Source organism: Arctopsyche grandis, chromosome 12, assembly GCF_051622035.1.
Source record: "Arctopsyche grandis isolate Sample6627 chromosome 12, ASM5162203v2, whole genome shotgun sequence".
Taxonomy (NCBI): domain Eukaryota; kingdom Metazoa; phylum Arthropoda; class Insecta; order Trichoptera; family Hydropsychidae; genus Arctopsyche; species Arctopsyche grandis.
This window is the reverse complement of record NC_135366.1, coordinates 275,981-301,495: the sequence shown is the minus strand read 5'-3', so window position 1 is coordinate 301,495 and position 25,515 is coordinate 275,981. Positions and strand designations below refer to the sequence as shown.

At 35.2% G+C, this 25,515-nt stretch overlaps 3 protein-coding genes across 4 annotated transcripts in view; all 3 read left to right on the top strand.

Moving 5' to 3' along the window:
• Nucleotides 1-454: 454 nt before the first annotated feature.
• Ccz1 (vacuolar fusion protein CCZ1) lies at nucleotides 455-3,035 on the top strand. Its single transcript, XM_077442002.1, has 11 exons — nucleotides 455-748; nucleotides 839-936; nucleotides 1,013-1,103; nucleotides 1,193-1,264; nucleotides 1,338-1,463; nucleotides 1,541-1,716; nucleotides 1,793-2,061; nucleotides 2,150-2,337; nucleotides 2,413-2,501; nucleotides 2,579-2,706; nucleotides 2,784-3,035. Exons 1-11 carry the CDS (start codon nucleotides 677-679, stop codon nucleotides 2,840-2,842), a joined length of 1,368 nt encoding a protein of 455 aa, XP_077298128.1. The 5' UTR covers nucleotides 455-676; the 3' UTR covers nucleotides 2,843-3,035.
• Nucleotides 3,036-4,794: 1,759 nt separating this feature from the next.
• On the top strand, nucleotides 4,795-13,590 carry Hmt-1 (ABC transporter ATP-binding protein/permease Hmt-1). Its single transcript, XM_077442374.1, has 17 exons — nucleotides 4,795-4,896; nucleotides 5,206-5,359; nucleotides 6,745-6,889; nucleotides 6,977-7,176; nucleotides 9,010-9,163; nucleotides 9,267-9,444; nucleotides 9,527-9,693; nucleotides 9,843-10,080; nucleotides 10,157-10,332; nucleotides 10,404-10,473; nucleotides 10,553-10,688; nucleotides 10,793-11,000; nucleotides 11,075-11,253; nucleotides 12,308-12,422; nucleotides 12,502-12,642; nucleotides 12,727-12,848; nucleotides 12,926-13,590. Exons 2-17 carry the CDS (start codon nucleotides 5,214-5,216, stop codon nucleotides 13,107-13,109), a joined length of 2,559 nt encoding a protein of 852 aa, XP_077298500.1. The 5' UTR covers nucleotides 4,795-4,896; nucleotides 5,206-5,213; the 3' UTR covers nucleotides 13,110-13,590.
• The window catches only part of Gprk1 (G protein-coupled receptor kinase 1), a 41,154-nt gene continuing 29,224 nt past the window's right edge, over nucleotides 13,586-25,515 (top strand). The window contains exons 1-3 of one of the 2 annotated variants that reach the window (XM_077442375.1): nucleotides 14,415-14,952; nucleotides 15,085-16,326; nucleotides 23,115-23,191. In XM_077442375.1, the coding sequence (XP_077298501.1) occupies nucleotides 15,800-16,326; nucleotides 23,115-23,191 (604 nt within the window). In that variant the 5' untranslated portion in view covers nucleotides 14,415-14,952; nucleotides 15,085-15,799. Of the gene's footprint in view, nucleotides 16,327-23,114; nucleotides 23,192-25,515 lie in introns of both variants that reach the window. The other variant, XM_077442376.1, reaches the window with a different exon arrangement.

The following is a 25,515-nucleotide window of genomic DNA, read 5'->3' as shown; positions in this document are numbered from 1 at the left end:
CAAATCTAATAAATGTTATCGATTCAAACCTTTTCATTGCGAATATGTCCTTTAGATTTGTCCATTGTGTCAAGTATTTAAAATATGTATAAGTTTATCGCTACAGTTCCATATGGTGGTTTCGATATTAAACATTCTGTCGTTCATGCGTCTGAGTAAGAAACTTTTGTATTCGTTCGAAATCATTTCACGAAAACAAAAAATACTTATTTTAGCAATATTCCATACAAAAAAATTTATATGGAAAATAACACATTTTCAATATTGCCGTACCACCAAATCTCCACTAATTCATACCCACTGATCTTAATTATTTTTTATATAATTAGACTTTTGAGACAAAAATTGATTTAAAATGAATTAATAATTATTTTTGTCTATAATTCAAAAAGTTGACCAAATAGAAAAAAATATTTAAATAATTAATTGTGGACACCATTGTCATAATATAAATATTGATTTCATGTACATATTTTCTTTTTGGACAGCGTGCGTCGTAGGGTAAAGTTACGCCATTTCGAGATAACGACAACTAATGTGCTTTTAAGGCCGCGCGTGTTATCGGTCGCCATTGTCGACTGTGATCGCTCGATTCGTTACACTTGTCACTTGACTATTCTCTCTCTGTCTACTATCACTCCACTTTGTTTTACCCAAGTACGCATGGTCATTAAAGATGATTAAGAACGAATGTGAATTGAACGCATTCTTTATATTCAACTCTACCCTTGGTTCCGATGAAGGACAGGTAAAAACTTGTTTATTTTCACATTAAATAAATATTTGACTGTCAATATTGTATGGACGCTAATTACCAAAATCTTATCGTTTCTCACAGGAGAATGAGAAAATTTTATACTACTATCCCGACGATGTTGACGTCGAAACCAAAAAGATGAACGTTGGATTATGCGAAGCCATCATTAAATTTACAGCGTATGTTTTCTTTACAATTATTAGTATTATTATGCGTTCAACTTAAACTTTTATTGATTGAAAAACATCATTTCAGGTCGTTCTCTATAGACAATTGTGAATCTTTGCATACGCAGCGGACTAGACAGATATTTCATCAGCCGGAAAAAGATTTTTGGATGGTTATGGTATTTATTTTTGCTATCACTAATTACGAAATATAATTACACATCGATTATTACGAAATATTTAAACTAAAATCATGTTACATTTGTAGATAGTCAATGTACCATTTGTTGAAAAGACATCAATCGAAGGAATGAAATACCATGAATATCACGGAGATCAGGTTTTTTAAAAATTCACACGTTTATTTTAATATCATACATATTTCAAATTTAATTTGATGGCTCAAATTTTAGGTTCAAACAAACGTTTTGAAATCAGTGCTTGCAGCTGCTCACCGAATGTTTAGATTTTTCACGGGTTCCTTCAAAGAAATTCCTATGGATGCCCTAAAACGAAAATTAGATAATTTTTTTCTACCAGTGAGTATGGTTTTATCTTTACTACTTATTTTTTGTTCATTTTTGTTGTCTCTACAAGGTACTATATTCATTTTTAGTATTTGCAACAACTGAATTTACCTTATTGCGATATACTGAACGTTTTTCAAGGCGTTCAATATTTGCCTTTGGATCGACTCTCATTCTTGAAGGTGCAATGTCTTATTAATCTGATCGAAGCTCACTTTTCTGAAATAAAACAATCTGTATTCTTTTATAACGACCAACTTATATGGTATGATATTTAATTTTCTTTTTATATACATATATATATGTACATACTCATATATATTTATCATATATAATTGTAGGAATGGAATATCGCCTGATGACCTGCAAGTTGTGTACAAATATTTAGTAGGTTCCCTTTTACCGGCTCAGATTGAAAATGAGTTGCAGGGGAGACCTCAAGTTAACGCACAGCATTTTGGATGCTTTATAAGTCCTCCGGGTGGATTCCATCAAGCAAGCGACCTTTTTAAGATAACAAAAGTGCATCTGAATTATGACACCAACGTTGGAGTATCATATTTGGTTATATACAGGGCACTTGCTGCCACCGTTTGTTTTTTCATCGATGGTTTGTATATTTTAATATGGAGAAATAAATGTAAAAATCACACGTGTATGTATGTATTATAAAAGTTAAATGTTTGTATTAACGACAGGCGACATAAATCCAACCATTGAACTGATGCAAAAGATCGATGCGTTTGTCGGCCCACAGTTGACTAGCATTGCATCTGAAATTGGCGAACAGTGTGGCAAAGAAAGCTCTTCGGTTACAAATCAAGTAGATCAAGCGACTCCGAAATACCTGTACTTTAACCAACTAAACGTGGCTTACAAGAGCACTGTACGTATGCTTTTATCGATAACTTTGGAATACGATTAATCGAAAATAAAACACACGTGTTTTTCTTGTAATTAGGTTCATCTTGATAACAGATGTAGTGGAAATATATCGGTACATTCGGATGTTTTAAAACTCGTAGCGGATATAAATTCTGATAGAAAGAGGTAATTTAAATATTATTATTTAATTATTGATGAATATTTATTTTAATATATTACTTAATTTTTTTGTGTTCGAGCAGTCTAGAAAAATATGGCGAAATCACTATGAAAGCTGGAAACGATTATTGGCTCGTCGGAAAGGTTTCGAATCAGCGAGAATTTTATATTATTATTCAACAGAAAAACGCCAATCTGAAAGAAATTCATGGTCTGTATTTATCACATTTCGTATTAATTTACCTAATATTACAAACATAAATCCTTATTTTTTATTTCTTTTTTCAGAGGAAGTAAAGAAAATATGTGATAGTAAACTTAAAACAATTTTTTTCTATCCGGTATAATACAATACAACACCCAATTTTTATTGTTGATAGTAAAATTTGTTGCGAAACCATGTTTTAATTTAATACCAAAAATTTTAGTAATAATAATGTTATCCAAAAACAGAATTTATGCTTTATTTATTTAAACCCTACAAATATTATACATACATATGTACATATAGAAGATAAATATAAATATGCAAAGGTCGATAAAATATTGGTTTGTTTAATGAACAATAGAATATAATAATCAAATGTATCGTCAAGGGTGTGTACACTCACTGCTACTGTTTAATTCATATCCCGAAAATATTATTGCTGAAGCCTTGGAAGACAGATTCCGGAATTACAATACATGGCACAGTCATCAATAACATTCGGTACGCGGAATGTACTGTACTACTGACCACTAACTTCAACGACTTGCAGGCAACAATGGACGCAGTTGTTGTGCATAGCTCTATAAAAAAACCAAATGGATGATATTCAGCAAGTCGACGCACAATATGGTCAACTCTCATATAAAAATTAATAACAATGTGGTGGAAAAAGGAAATAGTTTCAGATATCTGGGTGAAACGTGTGAAAGTAAACAGGAAATTCGCGTTAGAGTGGAGCAAGCAAGAGCTGCATTCTTAAAATTGAAAAATGTCCTAACCACACGTAATCTCAGTATAGCACTTTGTCTTAGACTTCTACGATGTTACGCTTTCAGTATCCTTCTGTGTGAGACAGAAGCATGGACCCTGACAGATGCTACGTGCAAAAAACTACAGGATTTTGAGATGTAGACATACAAAAGGAAGCTGAGAATCTCATGGATGGCGCGTCATACCAATGCCGAGGTGCTAGCCCTGATGGGAAAGCATGTCGAAGTGCTCAAAAGTTTGAACAGGCGTAAATTGGAGTACTGGTAATTTTTTTTGTTGCTCAGTGTAATCCAGGGGAAAATCGTAGGCCAACGCACTCGGGGCAGGCGGAAAACATTTTGGCTAAATAATCTTCGGCACTGGTACGGCCTCAGAGGTAATTGGACTATTCGTCAAATTGCGGTGGTCAAAGACAATTTTTGCCATGAAAATCGCGAATACACAATATTTGGCTTTCAAGTTCTAGTTTGTATTGTTGCGTGGACGTGAAGAGGGGCTTCCAGAATCGGAGAGAAAGACGCAGGAGTGTTGTAGAAGTCGTTTATCCGTCTGCTCTCGTCGGCGCTCCAGGTCGGAATGGTTTCCAGGCCGAGAGCGCCCCATATTTATACCCGTTGGGCGCAACACACATACATAGACATGTAATAAACTATTGGTCGATGAGTCAGGCGATTCTATTGGCCGTTACATACGGCTTATTCATTCTGTGAGGACATTTTTGCGCGAACGAGAGATCAGCTGATTAGCACTCGTAACTATCTCTACGTTACAGTATGATGAACTTTTTGGCTGCCAGATATTCTGTTATAGAGATTTTAGTGACTTTGTGACCAGTAATCACCGAACCGACCTTAGCACCAAAGCACAATTTCGAGCAGCCGTTGACAAAGTATGAATGGGACATCTAGTTGCCGACGTTCTGGGAGGACATGGCACGTGAAGAAAAAGTAATGTATGTACATACATTGGCGTCGTCCACACACAAGATATCAACTAACGATATTTCGATAGGTATGAGAGTATGAGAGCATTGCGTTCGAACGCACGGTATTTACTAGATTCAGTAAATATCGTTAGTTGATATCTTGTGTGTGGACGGCCCCATTGTAGAAATTATCAAAAATATTGAGAAATGATCAGATTATAAAAAAAAATTTAATATGCAAATATGACATAAAAAATATACGTGCCCTTCCACGACTATTTGCGACGAGCTGCAACCCCTTGGTAGCCTGAAGAGAATAAGGGGCAGCAGTTATTATATTGAACCCTTATCTCCCTAAAAAGAAAGCATCAGCATCGAGTGAATGGTCGTGAACGAAAGTGTTTGGGCACGATTTGCGCGATCAGCTGTCAGTGATGTGAATAGTGACTTGCGTAGTGTATTGCGTCCGCTCTGCGTTTGACGTTCGCCGCTCGCCGGTATTTTTCAATCACACTACAATCGATACATCATCACTGACAAAACGATCGAATGGCATCAATTCACACACATAACCAAACCCCCTCCATCAACATCAACACACTTGATCCGCGATATTTTCGATTCATATTACATATGTATTTCATTGTAATACGCACATTCAAATTTTAAATTCACCACTCACTAACCCTAATACACCGTATGTAAACGAGTGCGGTCGTTCGAATAAAACAATACGTACTCATTCTCGAAGGCGTGATAAACTTTAATAGCTGTTCGGATAAACTTTATTGCATTTCTGTTTCCAGGCCGCGAGATGTTATACTGCCCGCCGAACGTCACTTTGAACGAAGTATGGGTGGATCACGGAATTTCGCAATGCTTTATGGAGACTGTGTGCGCTTCGGTCATCGGCGGTTTTATCTTAATACTAGGCACCATGCAAGTTGTGATGTACCATAGGTAATCATTTAATTCCCACCTCCCGTCGCTGAATTATTATTGTATAAAATTATAATGAATTAGCTAATGTTCACTATCCAATGTAATCCAATCTTCATTAGTTTTGTTACCAAAATGCGAATAAAGTTCATTATTGTTTTCAACTTTTCAAATGCGAATTATCATTTTTGTAACTTCAAATGCCGATTACTTTCACTACCCACTATTTAGTTCTCCATTAAAGTGAAGATTTAGCTTTGATATTTGAACTAATTTTAAACAAAAGTTGTAAACAATAATGAACATTTATTCGCATTTTAGTGAAAAAAGAAAACTACAAGGATTGGATCATGACAATTCGTGTTACCTTATATAATAAGTACATAGTAACATTCATTTTTTTGTAGAGTCACATTTTTATGTAACTTGTTTCATGTTTCTAAATACTGATTTCAATGACCCGGAACTGACATTTTTTCTACTTAATAAGATAAATGGTGCTATCTACTGTATTGATAATTTTTTTTTCATTTCAAAATACACCAACGTGGATTTTAGCTATAACAGAGTTTCGAATTACAGCTTAAGTTTGATGTTCAACCGAGACAATAATAAATCAGTTAAAAAGAAAATTGCAATCGTACTCAATAGCGAACTGTAACCTTAACCATAACCAGAGCCTATACAGTAACAAGTTTCAGATGTGTATGTAACGTTCTGATTAACACCGACTGATTTCGATGACAATGTTGTAATCAAAACTAAAATATGGAACCGGAACTGAAATAGGCATTGGGAATCAGAACTGAAATAAAAATCTAAATCGTTACCAGAATTGAAATCGGAACCGGAACCGAAACCAGAAAAGAAATTAAAATCGATATAGTATCTCTTGATAATTCTAAAATCTATTTTTTTGAAATCTCCATACTTGTGCACTCGCACGTCCCCGCAAATCCCGTCCGTTTTTATATACATAGTACATATAATAAAAAATTTTGCATTATACCGTTAAATAATTCATTCAAACGAAATCTATTGGACATCTATCATTTTACTCGGCGTAATTCCTAAACTTTTTACGAATTTTAATAGAACAAGACAACTGGATTGCATAAAATTTCATTTGAAAAATGTTCCCGTAACATGTCATATCTGGTTTCGGAGATATTATCTGGCCTCCACGGTCGCCTAATTTATGTATCAATTTTCGAACATTCAATGAATTTCAGAGACTATGCTGAGGTGATGCAAAATGTATGACTCACTCTAATGAAATTATCCTCTTTAGTTTTGTTTTAAAGTCGGAATCAGCTTTTCGCCTTATAACTAATATGTCAGTGTAATTTCTTTCATGTAAAATAAAATATATATATAAAACCAGAAAGAACCATATGATATTTCAGATATGCAACAGAGATGGTGGAAGTCCACTGCGCTCGCTTGTACGGCGTGCAATTATTCTTCACATTCTTCATACCTGTTTTGGGAATAACTCGTTTTTTTCTGCAAGCGTACGTATTCAAAGACGGTCACATCTACGGCTACATGGTACTTGTCACAAAAATACATTTTATTTTATGCTAATACTAAACCTTAAACCTTTAACGTAGATTTTACCCTTTTTTATTTTTCCAGATATTGTCATTAGTGATGAGTATAATGATATTTCCACTTTCTGCATATTTGATGCGACTTGAAAGACTTTATTTGTTACCGTCTGTTCCGCCACGAGGACATGGTTTCGTTCTATTGCTATTTTGGACACTGTTATTCGTCGCTGAAAATCTCTCGTTCGTAAACATCAAAAAAGAAGGATGGTGGTGGCATCTAAGAACGTGAGTTTTACACTTTATGTCCTATTTATGTAATAAAATCCTGTACCATCAAACGAGCTCATCTTGTACATACATAGACTTTCTAATGATTTCTGTCCAAACGTTATCTATGGATGTAAATCATCACAAATATTGTGCGTTAAATAAGATTCGAGTGTTGATTGAATGAAATAATTTACCCTTGGGTTGAAATGTGTCGATGTTAGCAGTTTGTCCCGAAACTTTTCTTATCGCACGGCTCAGTTCGGGGGGCCAAAACATTTTTCAGGAAATATAGTATTTTTCATATATTATTTTAGTTTATTTATTTATTTCAACGCTGTGTATTTATTTCAAGTGTGACAATTATCATCGACTCATTAGCGTTATAAAGTTCAAATCATTTGCAGATTTAAAAATTCCATCAAGAGGTAAATCGTTAATATGTAAATATTTGAATATAAAATACTTGCTGCTTCAACTATATACATATGTATGTGAATGCTGTTGACCGCTGCTACATACATATATTATAGTTTAATGACGTTCAATTATGTACATATCATATACATACATATAATACATACACGAATATGTATGTATGTATGTATATTTATAAGCAAAAAATACCGCATCCATAAAAAGGTTTTCTCTCAAACTAGGTACCTTCTGGTTACTATTTTTTTTATGTGTCAAAATTGTTTGTCTAGATTAAATGCATTTTTGTTGTGCACTTGATACAAAACAACGAATTGATAATCTTTATAATAATTGTCTAAGCCAATATATAAAATAAAATTTGACAAATGCAATATAATACAACTAATACATCTTTTTATGTATGTACTTTGAGAAATGTTATTTATTTATTTATTTTTTATTTAATTTACACCAAGAAGGCCTAACAGGTAAAGCCAATGCACCTTCCTGGCCAAAGACAATTATATAAACATATATGTACACCATCCATATATACACAAATTCTTACACGTATACACCATAATAATAGAAGGGCCTTAACGAATAAATAAATTGTGTCAATATTACACGGTATGTCTCCATAACTACGCTACAACGCACATAGTATAATCAGATCAATCCACTTATAAAAAAATGTATCCCATGTTGTTTATTGTGTGTTTATGAATGCATTGTGCAATTTTTAACGATGCACTTGCCCATCTTGCGAGTAATATAAACAAACAAAAAAGTTTTTATCGGACATACGTCGAGCATCAAGCATCAAATACGACTGATTCTAAAATTATTTAGGAATGTCTGTGGACAATCCTCACTTGACAGCAATATAACGCCTAAAGCCACTTCTATTTTTATAACATTTCTCCGTATGTAACTATGTAAGGTTTGGGTGGTGGAATCCGTTACGTTAAATTTAATAAAAAAAGCAAATGAATATTCAAATAAATTTAATAAATTGTTTACTAAGTTAGATCATATGTTAATGCCTAAGTACTTTGATGATTATATAAGAGATAAACATAGTTTTTATACTAGAAATAAGGACAAACTAGTTTTAAGTAGAGTAAGAAAAAAAATAAGACAGCTAGGGGTGTGCTCAGGTATAATGCCCTCCCTGAGTGCATCAGGTCTGCTAAGACCATGGATGCATTCTTGCGAGGTGCGAAGAGACACCTCTGTGACGAACGGTACATATACATAAGTTAATTATAAATTTTAGAGTTAAGTAATTAAGATGTATTTTTAAATTAGCTTGATAGCTAAGATAATAAATAAATTAGATTAACCATGTCTAAGCAGTTTATATTACAAATACTGAGCAAAGCCGGGTAAAAACACTAGTACATATAGTATAATATAAACATCCATTTACAGTTTGGAGGACCGTCTTGAAATGTTTCTATTCGTTGGTCGATATGTGTCGTGCATGATGATATTCACTCTCGGTCTAAAAGCTCCAGGAATCGTACAAAGTTACGACTCGTTAAACTCCAATCGCTATTCGACGAGAGCTCCGCTTTCGGCAAGGGTGAGACAGACAGACATACACATATGTACATTATTACTGAAATTACATCCCTCCTTTTTTTTCATTGTCATTTTCAATTGATCTTTTATTCTGAAAATTGCAGATAAACGATGAAAATCGATCTGCATTTCGGAACGCCTTTGTCAAAATAAAAACGCTATTACCTTTTATGTGGCCTCAAAATGACTCGATTCTTCAATTTCGCGTGTTGATATGTGTTTTGACACTGCTAGCTGGAAGAATTATAAATCTGTACGTGCCGATTTACAGCAAGTTAATAGGTAAAATTAAATTGAAATTCCTCCTTGTTGCGTTACGCATCATTATAGATTAAAATGTATTAATAAATTTTTAAAATTTCAGTCGACAGCATATCAATTCCTCCCATTTCATTCCGATGGGATTTGATTTTAATATACGTACTTTTTAAATTCCTGCAAGGCGGTGGAATTGGAAGTATGGGCTTCTTGAATAATCTACGCTCATTCCTGTGGATTCGAGTTCAGCAATATACAACTAGAGAATTACAAGTAAATTCAAACCTTAACATTTTTACTAAACAATGTGTCGAAATTGCTCGAAATACATTTTTCTTTAAACATATATAACATGAATGAAGAAAAATATATTTACATTAAATAAATGGCCTATTTCATAATTTTGTTGCGTTTGATTGCAGACCGAACTCTTTAAACATCTCCACAGTTTACCAATGCGTTGGCATCTTAGTAGAAAGACTGGAGAAGTCCTCCGTGTGATGGACCGAGGGACCGATTCGATCAACAATCTTCTCTCCTACATACTCTTTTCAATAGTGCCGACTCTCGTAGATATCGTAATTGCCATTATTTTCTTTGTCTCGGCTTTCAATATGTGGTTTGGGCTCATCGTATTTTCAACTATGGCTTTATATATAGGTAATTTTATTTGTGTGAACATATTTAAATATATTAAATTTAAACCAGGTGTGAAATGTCGAATTTAAATTTACAGTTGCGACTATTTCCATTACCGAATGGCGGACGAAATTCCAACGTCGTATGAATTTAGCGGATAATGCTCAGAAAGCCAGATCTGTCGATTCCCTGTTGAATTTTGAAACTGTCAAGTATTACGGAGCCGAACAATACGAAGTCATGAGTTATAAAGAGGCTATCACAGATTATCAAGTGAGTATATCAACCGTTGTGTGTAATTCTTTTTGTCACTAAACTAATTCAAAACAAATTTTTTTTTTCAGAAAGAAGAATGGAGTTCAATGTTTACTCTTAATATTTTGAACACGATGCAAAATGTCATAGTGTGTGCTGGTAAATACATGTATTATAATTATAACTCTTATCCCACACCCATAGAATCGTCAATTTGTAATGTCAATATTTTCTACAGGATTGTTGGCTGGATCTTTGCTTTGCATGAAGATGATAGTTTATAAAGAAGGATTATCAGTCGGTGATTATGTATTGTTTTCAAGTTACATCATTCAATTGTATGTGCCACTCAATTGGTTTGGGACGTTTTACAGGTTGGTTTTATATTTATTTTTTAATATACACACATACAGATGTATTGATAGGTCATATCTAAAAGAAAAATACAGTCCGATCGATTCAATTCTTTTTATTATAGAGGTATACAGAAAAATTTCGTCGATATGGAAAATATGTTTGATTTGTTCCGTGAAAATTCCGATATCAGAGACGCCATCGGAGCCCCGGCACTCCTCGCCAGAAGGGGCGCAATTGAATTCCGCAACGTTAAGTTTAGTTACGTGCCAGAACGTCTCATTCTCAACGATGTCTCATTCACCGTTCAGCCTGGAAAAACTGTGGCTTTAGTAAGTGACTTTTTTACTATTTTACTTTTAAATATGTAAAAGTGTTGTAATTTATTTTTAATTGCTAATTATAGGTTGGACCGACGGGTTCTGGAAAGTCGACTATTATTAGGCTATTGTTCCGTTTCTACGATGTGGATGCTGGCTCTGTTACCATCGACGGTCAAGACGTACGGACTGTGACCCAGCAATCTCTGAGAGCGTCGATCGGAGTCGTTCCTCAGGATACTGTACTTTTCAACAATAGCATTAAGTATACACTTTTATACCCCTTTCTCCATTTACATACAGTATTTTTCAAATTTTAATGCGGTTTGTTAATAGTATGTGTGCGCGCCGCTAACAAAGACCTTTAGTTTTAAACAAAATTAAAGAATTAATGAAAATAATGTTAAAAACACGATTGAGCACTTTTACTATTTTTCTGATATTGACCCTGACCCTGTTCATAGTGGTGTCAAATTCATTTTTTTTGTTCAGAATTTAAACTAATATTTTTAGTAGAATAATAACACGAAACGACATGCTCCACTAGTACGATTTTTTAGCTCGCAATTTTACCGATTTACAATTCAGGACACTTCCAATTAACCCTTTTAAACGAAAAAAAATTGTGGCCAGAACACTATCCCAATAAACATGTTACAATAGAAAATACTCAATATAAAGAAGTATTAACAGTGGGAAAAAATCCCAAGTGAAAATACGTACTTTTGACTTTAGAGTTGAACTGGACGACTACTTAAAGAGATTTGAAAGCTGAAAAGTACTACAAATGAAAGATGAAATACCCGACTATAGATTCCAATATTCATTTTGAACAGAAAATTGACAGATTTTGAGACATCGACCGAACAACACCAAGATGTAGAAAAATCGCGCAATTTAAAAAACACATACATATATCTCCGAATCTCGAGCCAATTAACATTTTTTATTACCAGATTCGTGTTTCCTGGGCATAGATCTATGTTATGTATAAGAAAAGTCATATCTCGTCTCTGAACCAAAAAAAAGTCGTCACTGTTGAACAGTGTAATTGATGTTAAAATTAATTTAATTTGTGTTTATTTTTAAATTTATGTTGCATTTTATTAAATTATATTGTGTGGTATGTTTTAATAAAATTGAGGGGGGGGGTGCGCAAATTTAAGTTATTGTCCAGGGGGGCTGAAAATCATGGGGCCGGCCCTGGCGTATGTACGCGCAAATATACATTTAAGAAACTGCACTAAAGTTTGAAAAATACTAAATAATACAATATAAAATGTATTCACTATAACTCGTAATATTGTCTCTATTGTTAGATATAACATACAATATGGAAAACAAGGTTCTTCAGATATGGATGTAATTTCTGCAGCTAAAAACGCAGACATTCACAGCAAAATTTTAACATTCCCTGACGCATACGATACACAGGTGAAATGACTTTCTTTATTTACCAAAGCCTTGAATGTTTTTTTGTTATAAATTTAAATAGTAAAATATTTGTGTTCAGGTTGGTGAGAGAGGTTTAAAATTGAGTGGTGGCGAAAAACAAAGAATTGCAATAGCTCGCACGATTCTAAAGGCTCCGATGATTGTTTTGTTGGATGAAGCTACATCAGCATTAGATACGAAAACAGAAAGGAATATTCAGGTTTATATTATATTTACATATAATAATGTTAACTTATACGTTATTATTTTCGGTTTTACTTATGAAACTTTTGATTCCAAATAGGCTGCATTGGCTCGTGTGTGCACAGATAGGACAACTTTTATAGTCGCGCATAGATTGTCAACGATCATTCATGCTGACGAAATTATGGTATTAAAAGACGGACAAATTGTAGAAAGGGGAAGGTATTTATATTTTTATCCCTTTTTTTCAATGTGAATATGTATTGGAAACTTTTAATATCAATATTTTTCCATTTTAGACATGAAGATTTAGTTCAAGCGAATGGTATTTATCAAGATATGTGGAGTCAACAATTGGAAAATAGCAATGGCCAAGATGCACTGTTGAGTGATACAGATACGGAAAATCCGAAACCGACAGTTGCGAGTAATCTTCCTGTTCCACCTCCACCTCCTGCACCTAACCATGGTCATCACCATTAAAATAAAATATAATATAGTTGTGTTCTGTATACATAAATGCATTATGAAGAAACCATCCTTGTTAAAATTGTGATAGTGTGTTAATCACGTGATTTTCTTAATTATTTGTATAATTTTTTTTATTAATATTAAATGAGACAAATGTACATATGTATGTAGAACATAATGAAACAATGCGATATACATATATGTATGTACATACATATAATATATTGACATCATATTGTATGAATTTAAAGAAAATAATTGTTTCTTCAAATGACACTTTAATTTTTTATGTAGGAAGAAAAATGATAAATAGAATAATATAGTCTCAAATATGTATTACTATGATTATTAAGTATCACGTTTTCCCTTTATATTTCATTGTTGTTAACACTATTTATTAGATTTAAATACAGCTTTTTGACATTTCAAATAAGTTTTATGTAATTATAAATTAGGTTTTTTTTTAAATAAAAGACATTAATCGTTTCAGTGTATTTTTATTTGTATGAAAATATTAAAATAACTATGTGGCATTCCTTTTACCTGTAGGTTTCTCGTTATACTAAGAATATGACTTCTGGTGTGTCGATCTGATCAAATTAAGAAACTAGTTGGAAACATACAGGCTGCATTTAACTTAAAAGGTCCGACCGCACTAGGCGACAGTGCGTTGCTGCGACGCTACGCGACACGTCAAAGTTGGTACAAAAAACAACTCTAGTAGTGCGTTCTACATATCTCATACAATTTCATGCAAACAATATTTGGCGGCTCTGCAGCAGTGCATCGTCGTATAGTGCGGTCAGACCTTAAGATTCAACAGGACTGGAAGGAAATTTAAAATAAAATATTTTACCCTGAAGTTGGACACGTTACAGACTGAAAGGAGAAATATAAGGCGAAAAAAATTATAAGAGTTGGTAAATAACATATATTGCAGTTTCTTGTTTGCTATCAGTGAGGAGTTATTCTAGGCTGTGGAGTTCACTAAACAAAACCCGGTTTGATGTCGACTTAGACTCTGATTGATATCGTATTAATTTTTTTCTACGCGTTTCTACATACAAATGTATTTATGTAAGTACCGAGTGAAAATTTAATTTAGTGACTAAAAAAAAAAGGACTTGACTGTTTATGTCGACATATTTTTCTTACCATTTCGGATCAGGCCCTTAAAAGAAGCCGGGCTCCGGTAATTTGTTCTCTCTCCGACCCTTTTCCTCGGTCCTGCATACTGTAAGACGAATACATCTTATTGTATTTTTTTTCTTCTAATTTTATTTTATTTTGATTCTTGTTTTCATCTTATTTTATTTTATCAACAAACCCCTTTGGGAATTTAATTCCCCCGAGTATTTTAGACGAATAAAATACATTTTATCTGGTCTCAATTTTATCGACCGATTGCAACCAATAGGTTGAATTCAAATTTCGGATCTATAGCAATCAATATTGATGATTAATTCTCTCCGTAAGCTTGCGAAGATTTATTTAGTACATGTATACATGCATTGTCGATAAGGTGACCATTATTTACAAATTTAACAAAACCCAAATTTCGTCAGACGAAAGAGCGAAAGCAACTTGATATGAGGCTTGTAATAAAACATAGAATAGTCTTGTAAAAAAATAGCCAGCGTGAGTGATAAATAGTATCTGTGGAATGGTTCGGTGATTACTGGTCACAAAGTCACTAAAATATCTATAACGGAACATCTGGCAGCCGAAAAGTCCATCATACTGTTGCGTGGGCGTAAAGGGGGGGTTTCCAGAATCGGAGAAAGACGCAGGAAGATGGGTAGTAGCGGTTTATTCGTGCTCTCTTGGCGGCGGTCCGGGCTGGAATGAATTCCATGTAGTAGTGGGTAATATTTTATAGATAGTTCCATGGAGTTTACTCCATGCCTATCGATCTAGCGAATTATATGGGATCCGATTCGCGGTGATGTTGTGGTGCGGGCTGGCGGCTGCTCGCAGGGAATTCCATGCCGAGAACGCCCCATATTTATACTCGCTGGACACAGTACACATACATACATATCTCAACAATCATTGGTCGATGAGTCAGACGATGCCTTTGGCCGTTGCATAGGGCTGATTCATTCGTGGAGGCCTTTTTGGCGGGAACGAGAGATCAGGTGATCCGCGGTCGTGAACCATCAGTCCACGAGCGCCACTCACCTAATCTCTACGTTACAATACTAACGAGAACTTGAGTGCCTAATATTGCGTATTCGCGATTTTAATGGCAAAAAATTGTCTTTGTGACCACCGCAATGTGACTAATAATCCAATTACCCTGTAGAATGCACCTACGCTGAAAAAAGATTTCGGTCGATGTTTATTTATGCATTAAAATTAATCATACATAGTGTGATTTAAAAATAAAAATGGCAAAGTTTGAAAACGATCGGAAGATTGCGGAAAAGAACCCAAATTTCGTCAGACGAAAATATCGAAAGTGAAGTAAGAAGGGGCTAGTAACAAAGTTTGAAAACCCAAACTTTGTCTCATGACCAAGTCGATTGCAAGAGGTATGTAAAAAAAGAGAAGATTCCGACTCGATTCCAATAAGATTCCACCTCCAGCGAGAACTGTGACGACGGCAGCGAGTGGAAGTCGACGAGGGCAAATCACCCGTTGGAATATTGTGCACGATATTCGTATCGATAATTGTGCATGCGATAAAAGCGAAAGCGAGTATGGCCGCGAAACGAGCGTCGATTGGGAGCGAACAGCGAGAGTTCGAAACGGCCGTGTATCGACTGGCGCGAGTGTCGGAGTCGCGCCAGCCTCGACTCGGACGGCCGAAACACTCGGGGCGCAGTCGGCGCGTGTCGCCCGAAAGGCGCGCGTCTCTCCCCACCCCACCCCACTTCACCACACCACACCACACCACACCACCCCTCACCCACTCCCGACGACGACGACGGCGACACTCCGTTTCTCTCGCACTCGCACTCGCACTCGTTCGTCGTCGTCCCTCTCGCTCGCTCGCGTCTAGCACTCGCGTTCGCGTTCGCGCTCGCATTCGGCTCGCGTCGCGACTGCATCGCCAGAGAGAAGAGAGTGTCGACGGAGAGAAGCGCCCGCTCGCCACCGCCACAGCCACAGCCATGGCCGACCTGGAGGCCGTGCTGGCCGACGTCAGCTACCTGATGGCCATGGAGAAGTCCAAGTGCACTCCGGCCGCCAGAGCTAGCAAGAAGATCGTACTTCCGGATCCTAGGTACGATCCGCTTCGCCCCACTCTCCTCTCCACTCCACTCCACTCCAATCCACTCCACTCTTCCCAGTACTACTACTACTACTACTACTACTACACATTACTCAAATCCTTAAACCGCAACCATCGAACGACAAAAATTGACATATTTACACGCTGATTGCGTGACGTCATCGCGTCGTCTCCGAAACGAGACGGGATCCGTGACGAAATTTTTTCCATTGACGTCATCTGTAAATAACCACTTTTTTAAGTTTGCATACATACACGCGCGAGATTCGCCTATAAAATACATAACTCGTTCCGAACTTGCATAATGATATATCCGCGTACGCCGAATATGACAGGAGAAGACGGCGAAGACCGTGTATTTTTCCGGCGCCGTGAGAAAAAAAAAGCAAAAAAAAGATCAACAAAAGGGACGCTGCGGAAAAGCGGTAAATAAACAGAGAGGAGTAGTGGAGGGAGAGGAGGAAAGTGGGTGGGGTGGAGGAGGGGTAGGAGAGAGGAGGGTCGGGTCGTCAGCCGGGATCGACCCACCGACCCGTCATATGGCGACGTGGTGGCACTTCGACTATCCCAAGGAGTCAGTCGGTTGCGTCGAAACGAGTGCTCTACGGTTGTTGTTGTATTCGTCGTTATTATGCCGAATACGGAACTACATACATATTGAGGATGGTATGTGGATGTTGATGTGTGTCAGCGATGCGGCGGAGCGAAGGTCGTCCTCGACGTGCGTACGCAATAAAATATAAACACGGCGTTAATCGTGCGAGTTCTGGTCTGGTCGGTGGATCGGATTTCGCCAATCGAACACCGGTTTCGACGACTAAGCTTACGGGGGACTGGGGGGTGTGGTAGGCGGTTGAGGGGTGGTAGTAGGCGATAACGAAAACTGCCGATAATGATGGTGATAAGTGGATAACGCACGGTGGAATACCGACGCGACCGACCTACCTGCTGCGTTCTACCTGTTATCCATACATACATGTATATCTATGTATGTAGCTACATATTTGTCAAAACGAAATTAATCGAGGAGATATATGTACGATTCAATATTCAAGAACGACCCTTTTAGTTCTACGTCTCGTGGACCTAAAGGGTTTATTTAAATTGGCACACATACAAAATAAAAAGAATTCAGTACAGTGAGACAAAAAATATAAAAATATAATATTCCACATACATAGGTACAATGAGCACCACATGGTAATATAAAGCAAACAAAAAAGAAAAATTACAAAAACATTAAAATTAATAAACAATGAAGGACAATGAAGGTGAAGAAGCAAATCAACCACAGATTTGCTTCTTCACCCTAGCCTTAAAAGTACCGAAAGAGTCAGCAAAAAGGTCGGGACAGTCATCCACACCGTCGTAAAGACGGCATGGCATATACGTGCGATTGTACTATTAAATGAAGTGTTGTTATGACAAATTGGTGTATAGAACAGATTTCTACATCTGGTGAATCGGGCATTAACGTTAAAATTAATTTCGTTCAAAACAGATTTGTCAAGAATACCATTAGCAATCTTGTATAAAAGTGACAAATCAGAAACCTTATCATATCGTCGAGAAGTCGTTGGATACCTGTATACCGACTTCTAATTAATAATTTGTATGAAATGGCCAACTCTCACTCAGGTCAGCGGTGAAAAAAGCCGCCAAAAGTCTTCCAGTCGATTTCGAAACACATAATATTATCCAAAATGTCTCTCAAAGACTGGATTTGTAGCGATAGAGCTTTGTCGTAGTGTAGGAATCGATTCACTTCTGAATGAGCTTAAACTGCCATGACTGACATGTCTACATATTATATGTAAATATCCTGATTGAGTGTCACGGATGAGTAAACCCCAGATTGGCCTGAAATAATAGTACATATACATACTAGATAGGATACGATCGTCTGGAAGACTGCTTTGATTAAAATAAAAGTGTAAAAACGTCGGTGAAATATTTGCAACGTAAAAAGAAAGAATGGTCGCAATTAAAACGAGCTCGAAACATCCATAAATATCGAGAGGAATGTATGTACACGTATGTGGAAGAATGATGGATCGCGCATTGATTGATGAACAGACCATTTTTACGTAGGGGGATGCGAAAAGAAGCCAGGCAGAAAATGAAAAAAAAAAACATCCTGAAACGTTATTGAAGCATATTATAGTAGTGGAGGGAACGAGAGTGTTAATTGATAGATTAAACGAAAGCCACGGCGTAAGTACATATGTATATCAAATATAATACATGTGCACGCATTGATAAGAGCGATAATCGTAATCTGCGCATGTATACTGATTGTCGTTTAAAGTGAAATCATTCGCTTTGATGTAAGCTGGAGGCTTACTCATTTGTTGTTTGATATTGTATTATTATGTAGAATAATATTATATTTTTATTAATAAATACTATTATAGTGGCCTGTGTACACATAATTGTGCAATCGTTAAAATATCGCAATTCGTATCAACTGAAACCGCCATTTGATCGACCGACATAAACAGAAGAATAGATTTATAAAAAAAAAACGATTTTTAATATTATCATTACAAGCCGCATCTCTTTCCACGATTCCAAGGGGAGAAAGAGAGACGGAGCATGGTGTTAGCAGCAATACGTACACAAGAACGCACACATTAGACAAATATTATATACGATATTAAAAATTGGAAAAAAAGTAATAACAAATTAATGACCTCTGTCGCCTGACAGGTTACCCCAATGCGTCACAGCGGTCTTACAATAAAACAACAACAAAAAATAAATAAATTATCAATCATTCATCTCATTCAAATAGACTCGTGTTGAATCTCATGAATCTCATGAAAACTAGACAGCCTCTACAAGAGATGAGTTGCCAGAAGCAGACGTTCTCGCAACAACAGGTTGGAAAAGTCGACACATTCAGGAGAGAATTAATCTCTAATTAAAGAAAAGTTGTCAGTACTTCCCTTTAATAGTCCAAAGAAGTACAATTTGGAAATGGCAACAATCCTTCTCGAAGATGTGAGTCAAAGCCCAAGAAACATCATACATGTTTCCATATACGATACCCAATAAAATATGATATGTATCGCATTGTTATGATTATGGCTGGGGCGTGTAGTATCTATTGACGTAAGTGGCCAGTTTAATGATTGCGGCTCATTATCAGGTACCCATTTGACCGCTGAAACGTTAAAGCCAATCGACTGCCATTCACAGCCACCTCGACTCGTGAATTACCCATGTACTTTATTTATAATATGTATGTACCACCATCTCCATCTCCATCTCCATATCCACATCTCCATCTAACACTCCCACTCTTTCAATCTCGATGAAAACATTATCCAGATGTTTCTATAAAATGTATAATCCGTTTGGTAAACTTGTATATACAATCCGGGTTTCCAAATGTTGAGCAACGCCCTCGGCTGAAACGTCCACTCTTTGTGCTGGAATTTTGACAGTGTGTATATCCATCTGACGCAAACGACATGCTATCTCATATTCACAGCGTTTGCGTTCTAATTTTTTCTTAAAATAATAAAAATATAAAATATACTCCATACTTTCATACGCACACGGACGATGTCAACGATCAACAATCGCGTAACCATGGAAACACTTTCGAGTGACGCTGATATCGATGTTGACAGAAACTTGTACGATGCACACACCTCACACCGAATTAGTATCAGTTAAGTTTTTGTACCTAATCTCTCTCTCTGTATAATTTTGGAGAATACTTATGTACATAAATGTCAGCTTGGTGGTCGTGTCGTACTTAAACAAATTAACATAATCTGCCTCCCTCGATCTCTTCTGGGTCCGCCTCACAGGTTTTTTACCTACTGCTACTGCGAAGATAATCCACTTTGTCAACCCTTTATCTGGCATTCTGAGCACGAGCCCTAGCCAACTTAATTCAGATATCTCAACATTGAGGCTTAGCGTTTCAATTTCTAAGGATTTCCTTATGTACACACATACACGTATCTGTGTATCGTATGCGATCCTTGAAACTGCAATCTGAGATATCTCATTTCCACTGCAAAGAGCTGCCTGCGGTCACAAGATGTCATGACGAGAAGAGATTTTTTATTGGGAGCCTTTTTTCCTCATCGCGTTTTTTTTTATCATTTTAGTTGTAGTTACTAGTCTGATATCTAACTAGTTTTTTTTAAAAAACATTTGTAAAATTTGCATACGCCGCCGCTTATTTCGTATACCTATAAAATATTGACCATTACAATTTTATAGAATTTTAGTACCCCCTCCCCTAAGTAGCACGCAACTGTGTAATGGGAATTGCGGCATTACATCACATTATACAGGTTGAAATGTTCAAATGTGTCTGTATTTCACCTTATTAAATATATGCTATACATTTACATATGTATGTGTGCTCCTCCGCATTTAATTTTCAAAATCTCATCTTTACTGCACAGAATTAAGTGCGCAGCATTAATGAGTCCTGCTTGATAACCGTTACTATGTATGTACAGTTGATAATAGTCGAATCGGAAAGATGATCGAATGGAATATGGTAGTAAATATGTATATACATACATGTATATGTAGGTTTCTTGAAGGAATTTTTATGTAACAAACTTGGGAGGATTGCTTTGATATCTTACCGACGGTAAACGGATTATTGCGCAAATTGCGATCACGCGCTCGACAAAAATCGCGAATACCGAATATCTGGAACTCGAGTTCTCGTTAGTACAATATTTCGCGTGGGATAGATGGAGTTTTTGGGTGCTAGATGTTCCGTGATCGAGATTTTAGTGACGTGCGCGTGATTGCTTTTTGCGGAATAATCACCGAATCCTTACCGAAATACGGAGGTTAGGTGACATCGAAGTAAGCATACGAAATGAAGTTAGAGGACTCAAGTTCATTAACGAACTGAATAAAATTTACATCGAAATCTTGTATCAGATCAGAGCGATGACAGTTAGCTGTCCATACTCGCCTTTCTACCACTCCTTTGCAACTCATTTAAACTACTTTTTTCACTCATTTACTCTCATGTCATATACATTTAATATTTCATACGAATTCCCATATTCCTTGTTTGATTCACTTATTTATACATTCAAGATCATAATAATAAAATTAAAATAAAAGAGGAAAAATAAACAAAAAAAAGACGAAATAAAAGAAAATACAGAGATAAAAAAATTAAACAGTAAAATGATAACTAAAAAGAAAACGAACATATAGAAAGAAATGAAGAATGAAACCTTTTAAGTTTAAGAAAGACATTTCGTTTCTTGTTTTGTTTTAAATAAGGTTTTCAGAAATTATATTTATATTATATTAAATAATACATACGAACAACGTTTCTGAGCGAATAACATTTCAGATTCAGAATAAGGAGGCTTAGGGAGTGTTAGATGAACATTAAAGTTCGGAAACATAGTGGCGAAGTGAAATTGCAATGTCGTATCGGAATCTTGCTGTAAATCCGATTGCATCATGGAAATAATAAAAATCGTGGAATAATTCTTCCACCCTTCTTATTTTACGATCTCTATCTTTCGCCCACGAACCCATAAAAAGCCACCCACGCACTCGACTCGTATCGCTACTTCAATTACCTACACATGTATGTACATTCAAACATACATATGTACATACATATTGTACCATACAGTTTGTCTTCTTATTGTTTATGATTTTTCATGACTTTCGTGTCAATTTGTCAATACATATGTATGCTTCGCTCTGTTCAGGTCAAAAGTTAACCAACTTGACTGATTTCAAGTTCACCTCAATGAAACCACCTACATATTTATCTATTCTATTCTCAACCGCTGAGATGGCTCAATGGTATTAATGTATCATTATTTATTTCCGTTTATTTCGCCAAACATTGCATGGGAGGCTTCATGAACCTGCATACATACTTATATATGTACATATTTTGTTTTATTCTTAGAAAGTCTTCAATTACGTTTTCAGTAATGAAACATGAAACTGTAACCACACCATTGTTTAAGTTTATCCCAAACACATGTTCAACCGATTCGTGTTGTTTATAACGGTTACTTTTTATTAAATATCAACGGCTAAACAAAGTATTATACTATTTTTAATATACATATGAGGACTACCAATAGGTACACGAGTAAAATATTCCACTATCAAATATATAAAACAATACTTAAATATGTGCATATTTAAAGATATATGTATAACAGTTCGTTTATACTTGCACATCTCCCGCTAGCAACTGAACGTAAACAGCTCTACGAAAAATATTCTTTAGTATGTTCTATATGTCACATTCATATCTTCCGTAATGTATACGTGGCGTACCGCAACAACAGTAACCGACACGATCTATTCATATTAAACAGTCAGCGTTGATAGTATAAAATTATTTTATAAATTTTGTTCGTGAATTTTACACTAATTATTAGTATGTATTACAAACTACACTAGTACAATTTCATCACGAAAAACCTAAACACCCACTATGTAAGAAATATGTTGGGTTTATCTAGATAAATATGCAAAACTATTGAATACTGTGATCTACATATTATTATTATGTTTTGATCGATTCATATCCCAGAAGATATTTTACATACATATAATTGGTGTATTAATAACCAATATTTTTAGTGTAACACATATCGCGCAAACACTGACCGCGCCTAGCGCTAATTATTGTACATCTACAGTCACTAGCGCGGAATACTACCCACGACACCTAGTGATTTACATCCAACTTGTTGAATAGAACCACAACTTTAGATAATAATATGCTTTATGTTTTGTTGCAGTGTTCGCAGTGTGATGCACAAATATTTGGAGAAGAAGAACGAAGTTAATTTCGACAAAATCTTCAATCAAGTTCTAGGTAAATGTGTTTTTTTTATTATTATTTATTTTAGCTTTATCTATCCTTCTAGTGATCGACTAGCCTCGCGTATCCCCTTTTTACGTATCGCTGAAGATAACTTTTGACTTGAATGCTAGATAATTAAGTTAATTCAACTAATTAAAATTTATTTAATTCAATTAATTAAATAAATTCAACCTCGACGTGTTGCATTTTCTGTCTACGATTTTTATTCGTACAATTTTTATTCGACTGATTTATACACAAACAATACTGGGATTTCCCATTATGTTCGTGACTCCATCGAAGGCTGCGTTGTTACTTTTTTTTGCCAATATATGTATAAATATAATTTTAATAGTTTTCCCTATTGAATTAAATTGCCATCTTCTTGTCCACAATCATTCGATTTTTTCAGCGGAGACATCATTGATGTACGTATTTATGTACACTTGATTGTAGTTTATAATATACATACATACGTACAGAATATATTAGACATTTATGTCATAAGTAGAGCCCGAAATCTGAAGGGGCCGGATAAATGCTTTGTAAAAAAGGTTCGGCAAACCTTTAACAATGCATTTACAATCTTTGAACAATAAACAGCCCCTTCAGATTCCGGGCTCTAGTCATAAGATTTGGTTTATTAAATTTTTAAAAGTGGGATGTGCCACAAGTGTTTGTCTATGTAACAAACCTAGCAAACAGAAAATCTTAGAAGACTTCATGACATGCCAAAGTTGACATTTTATTTTATTTACATATATTTCATCTCTACCATATGCCATAACAGGTTTTTTTTCTCAGGCCAAAATTTTACATAAATACAAAACACATTATACAATGTACATATGTAGGTAGATTTAACAATTAAAAAGCAGAAGGAGGGGGGGGGGGGGTGGGGGGCGATAAAGGAGAAAAAAAACCAATTTTATTAGATCCGTCACAACAACAGATGAAATGGTATGTAACTCTAACAGAAGACAGTCGATCTGGATTTAATAACCATTCAGATCTCGTAAGCAGCGTATATACATAAATCGAAAATTACTCGATAAAACCCTCGACCTCTCTTCTGGTAAACAATGGCTTACATACAGAGGATTTGTAATCCTCTGTATGTAATCGATATTTCGAATTAATATCAACATACATACATATGTACTTTTAAGAATTATACAATATGTAATTGGTAGAGACACGTATTTTGGGCATCTATTTTTAGCGTTTTAGGGCATTAAAAATGTTTAATTTTAGCATCTATTTTTATTAAGAGTTTAATTTTAAATAATAAAAAATTTCGATGAATTTATATACATATATATAATTTAAAAACAACACAACAATTAAAAAATAATAGAAAAATTCTAAAATGTTTTAGAATTAAAAATTACAATGAAAAAAACATAAATATAAAAATACAAAGACAAAAAATATGAATATAAAAATATAATACCAATTAAAATTTATTAAAACTCAACATGGAGCATATTTCTACAGATTCTTTTTTGAGATTCGTGCGACGATCGGTAAAAATTATATTCTATTTACTAAAATACCTTTCAGCATCCACACTATTGACGGGACACCAAATAGATTTTAGAGCTGCACAACCAAACTCTTCATATTTAATTTTTGTTGCCATCAATAATAGCAATATATCCGGCGTGGATTCACTTTTTATATTCTCTATTAAATGTCTAAAAGAGTGCTGACATCCTTCCAAACATTGAGCCTCTGTTAATACATTAAACAATGGCAGGTTTCTAACTGTTTCTTTAACATTAATATTATATTTTGTACCTGCCACAGATGGATTGAATAGTTTACTCAATGTCTGGAGGAATAGATTTGTCTTATTTAGTCTTGAATGAGAGTCCAGTTTAAAGATGCTTTTTTGAGCAGCCTTTTGGATACACAGCTGTCTTTGTCTTCTTGTCTTTTGTCTTCTTTTGTTTACAGTAGTAGACAAAAGCAGTTGCTTGGTTTCGACAGGATAAACACCGTCTATGGTAAACTGCAAGCTCTGTTTTATCCCCTCAATTTCTTCACATAATAAATGGGCAAAGGGATAGGAAAACCCTTCCAAATTGTCTATTAATTTTATAAATTTTATGCAAATTTCACTTTTGTTTGTTATGTTAGCATCTATTCGCATATTTTACGAATTTTGCATCTACGTATTAGCATCAATTAAGTATTAATAGCAAAATGCCCAAAATATGTGTCTCTAGTAATTGGTTTTATCTTAATAGGTATTTACATATTAATATATGTGTATGTGTATGCGAGGAAGTTATACATATGTCAAAGGCGATCGGTAAATACATGAGTAGGTA

Bases quoted from the DNA above. Each gene is read 5' to 3' on its own strand.
- Ccz1 (XM_077442002.1), top strand. From the start codon at position 677: ATGATTAAGAACGAATGTGAATTGAACGCATTCTTTATATTCAACTCT. The intron at 937-1,012 runs GTATGTTTTCTT...ACATCATTTCAG, and splicing joins GCCATCATTAAATTTACAGC to GTCGTTCTCTATAGACAATT. The intron at 1,717-1,792 runs GTATGATATTTA...ATATAATTGTAG, and splicing joins TATAACGACCAACTTATATG to GAATGGAATATCGCCTGATG.
- Hmt-1 (XM_077442374.1), top strand. From the start codon at position 5,214: ATGTTATACTGCCCGCCGAACGTCACTTTGAACGAAGTATGGGTGGAT. The intron at 6,890-6,976 runs GTACTTGTCACA...TTATTTTTCCAG, and splicing joins GTCACATCTACGGCTACATG to ATATTGTCATTAGTGATGAG. The intron at 10,081-10,156 runs GTAATTTTATTT...TTAAATTTACAG, and splicing joins AACTATGGCTTTATATATAG to TTGCGACTATTTCCATTACC.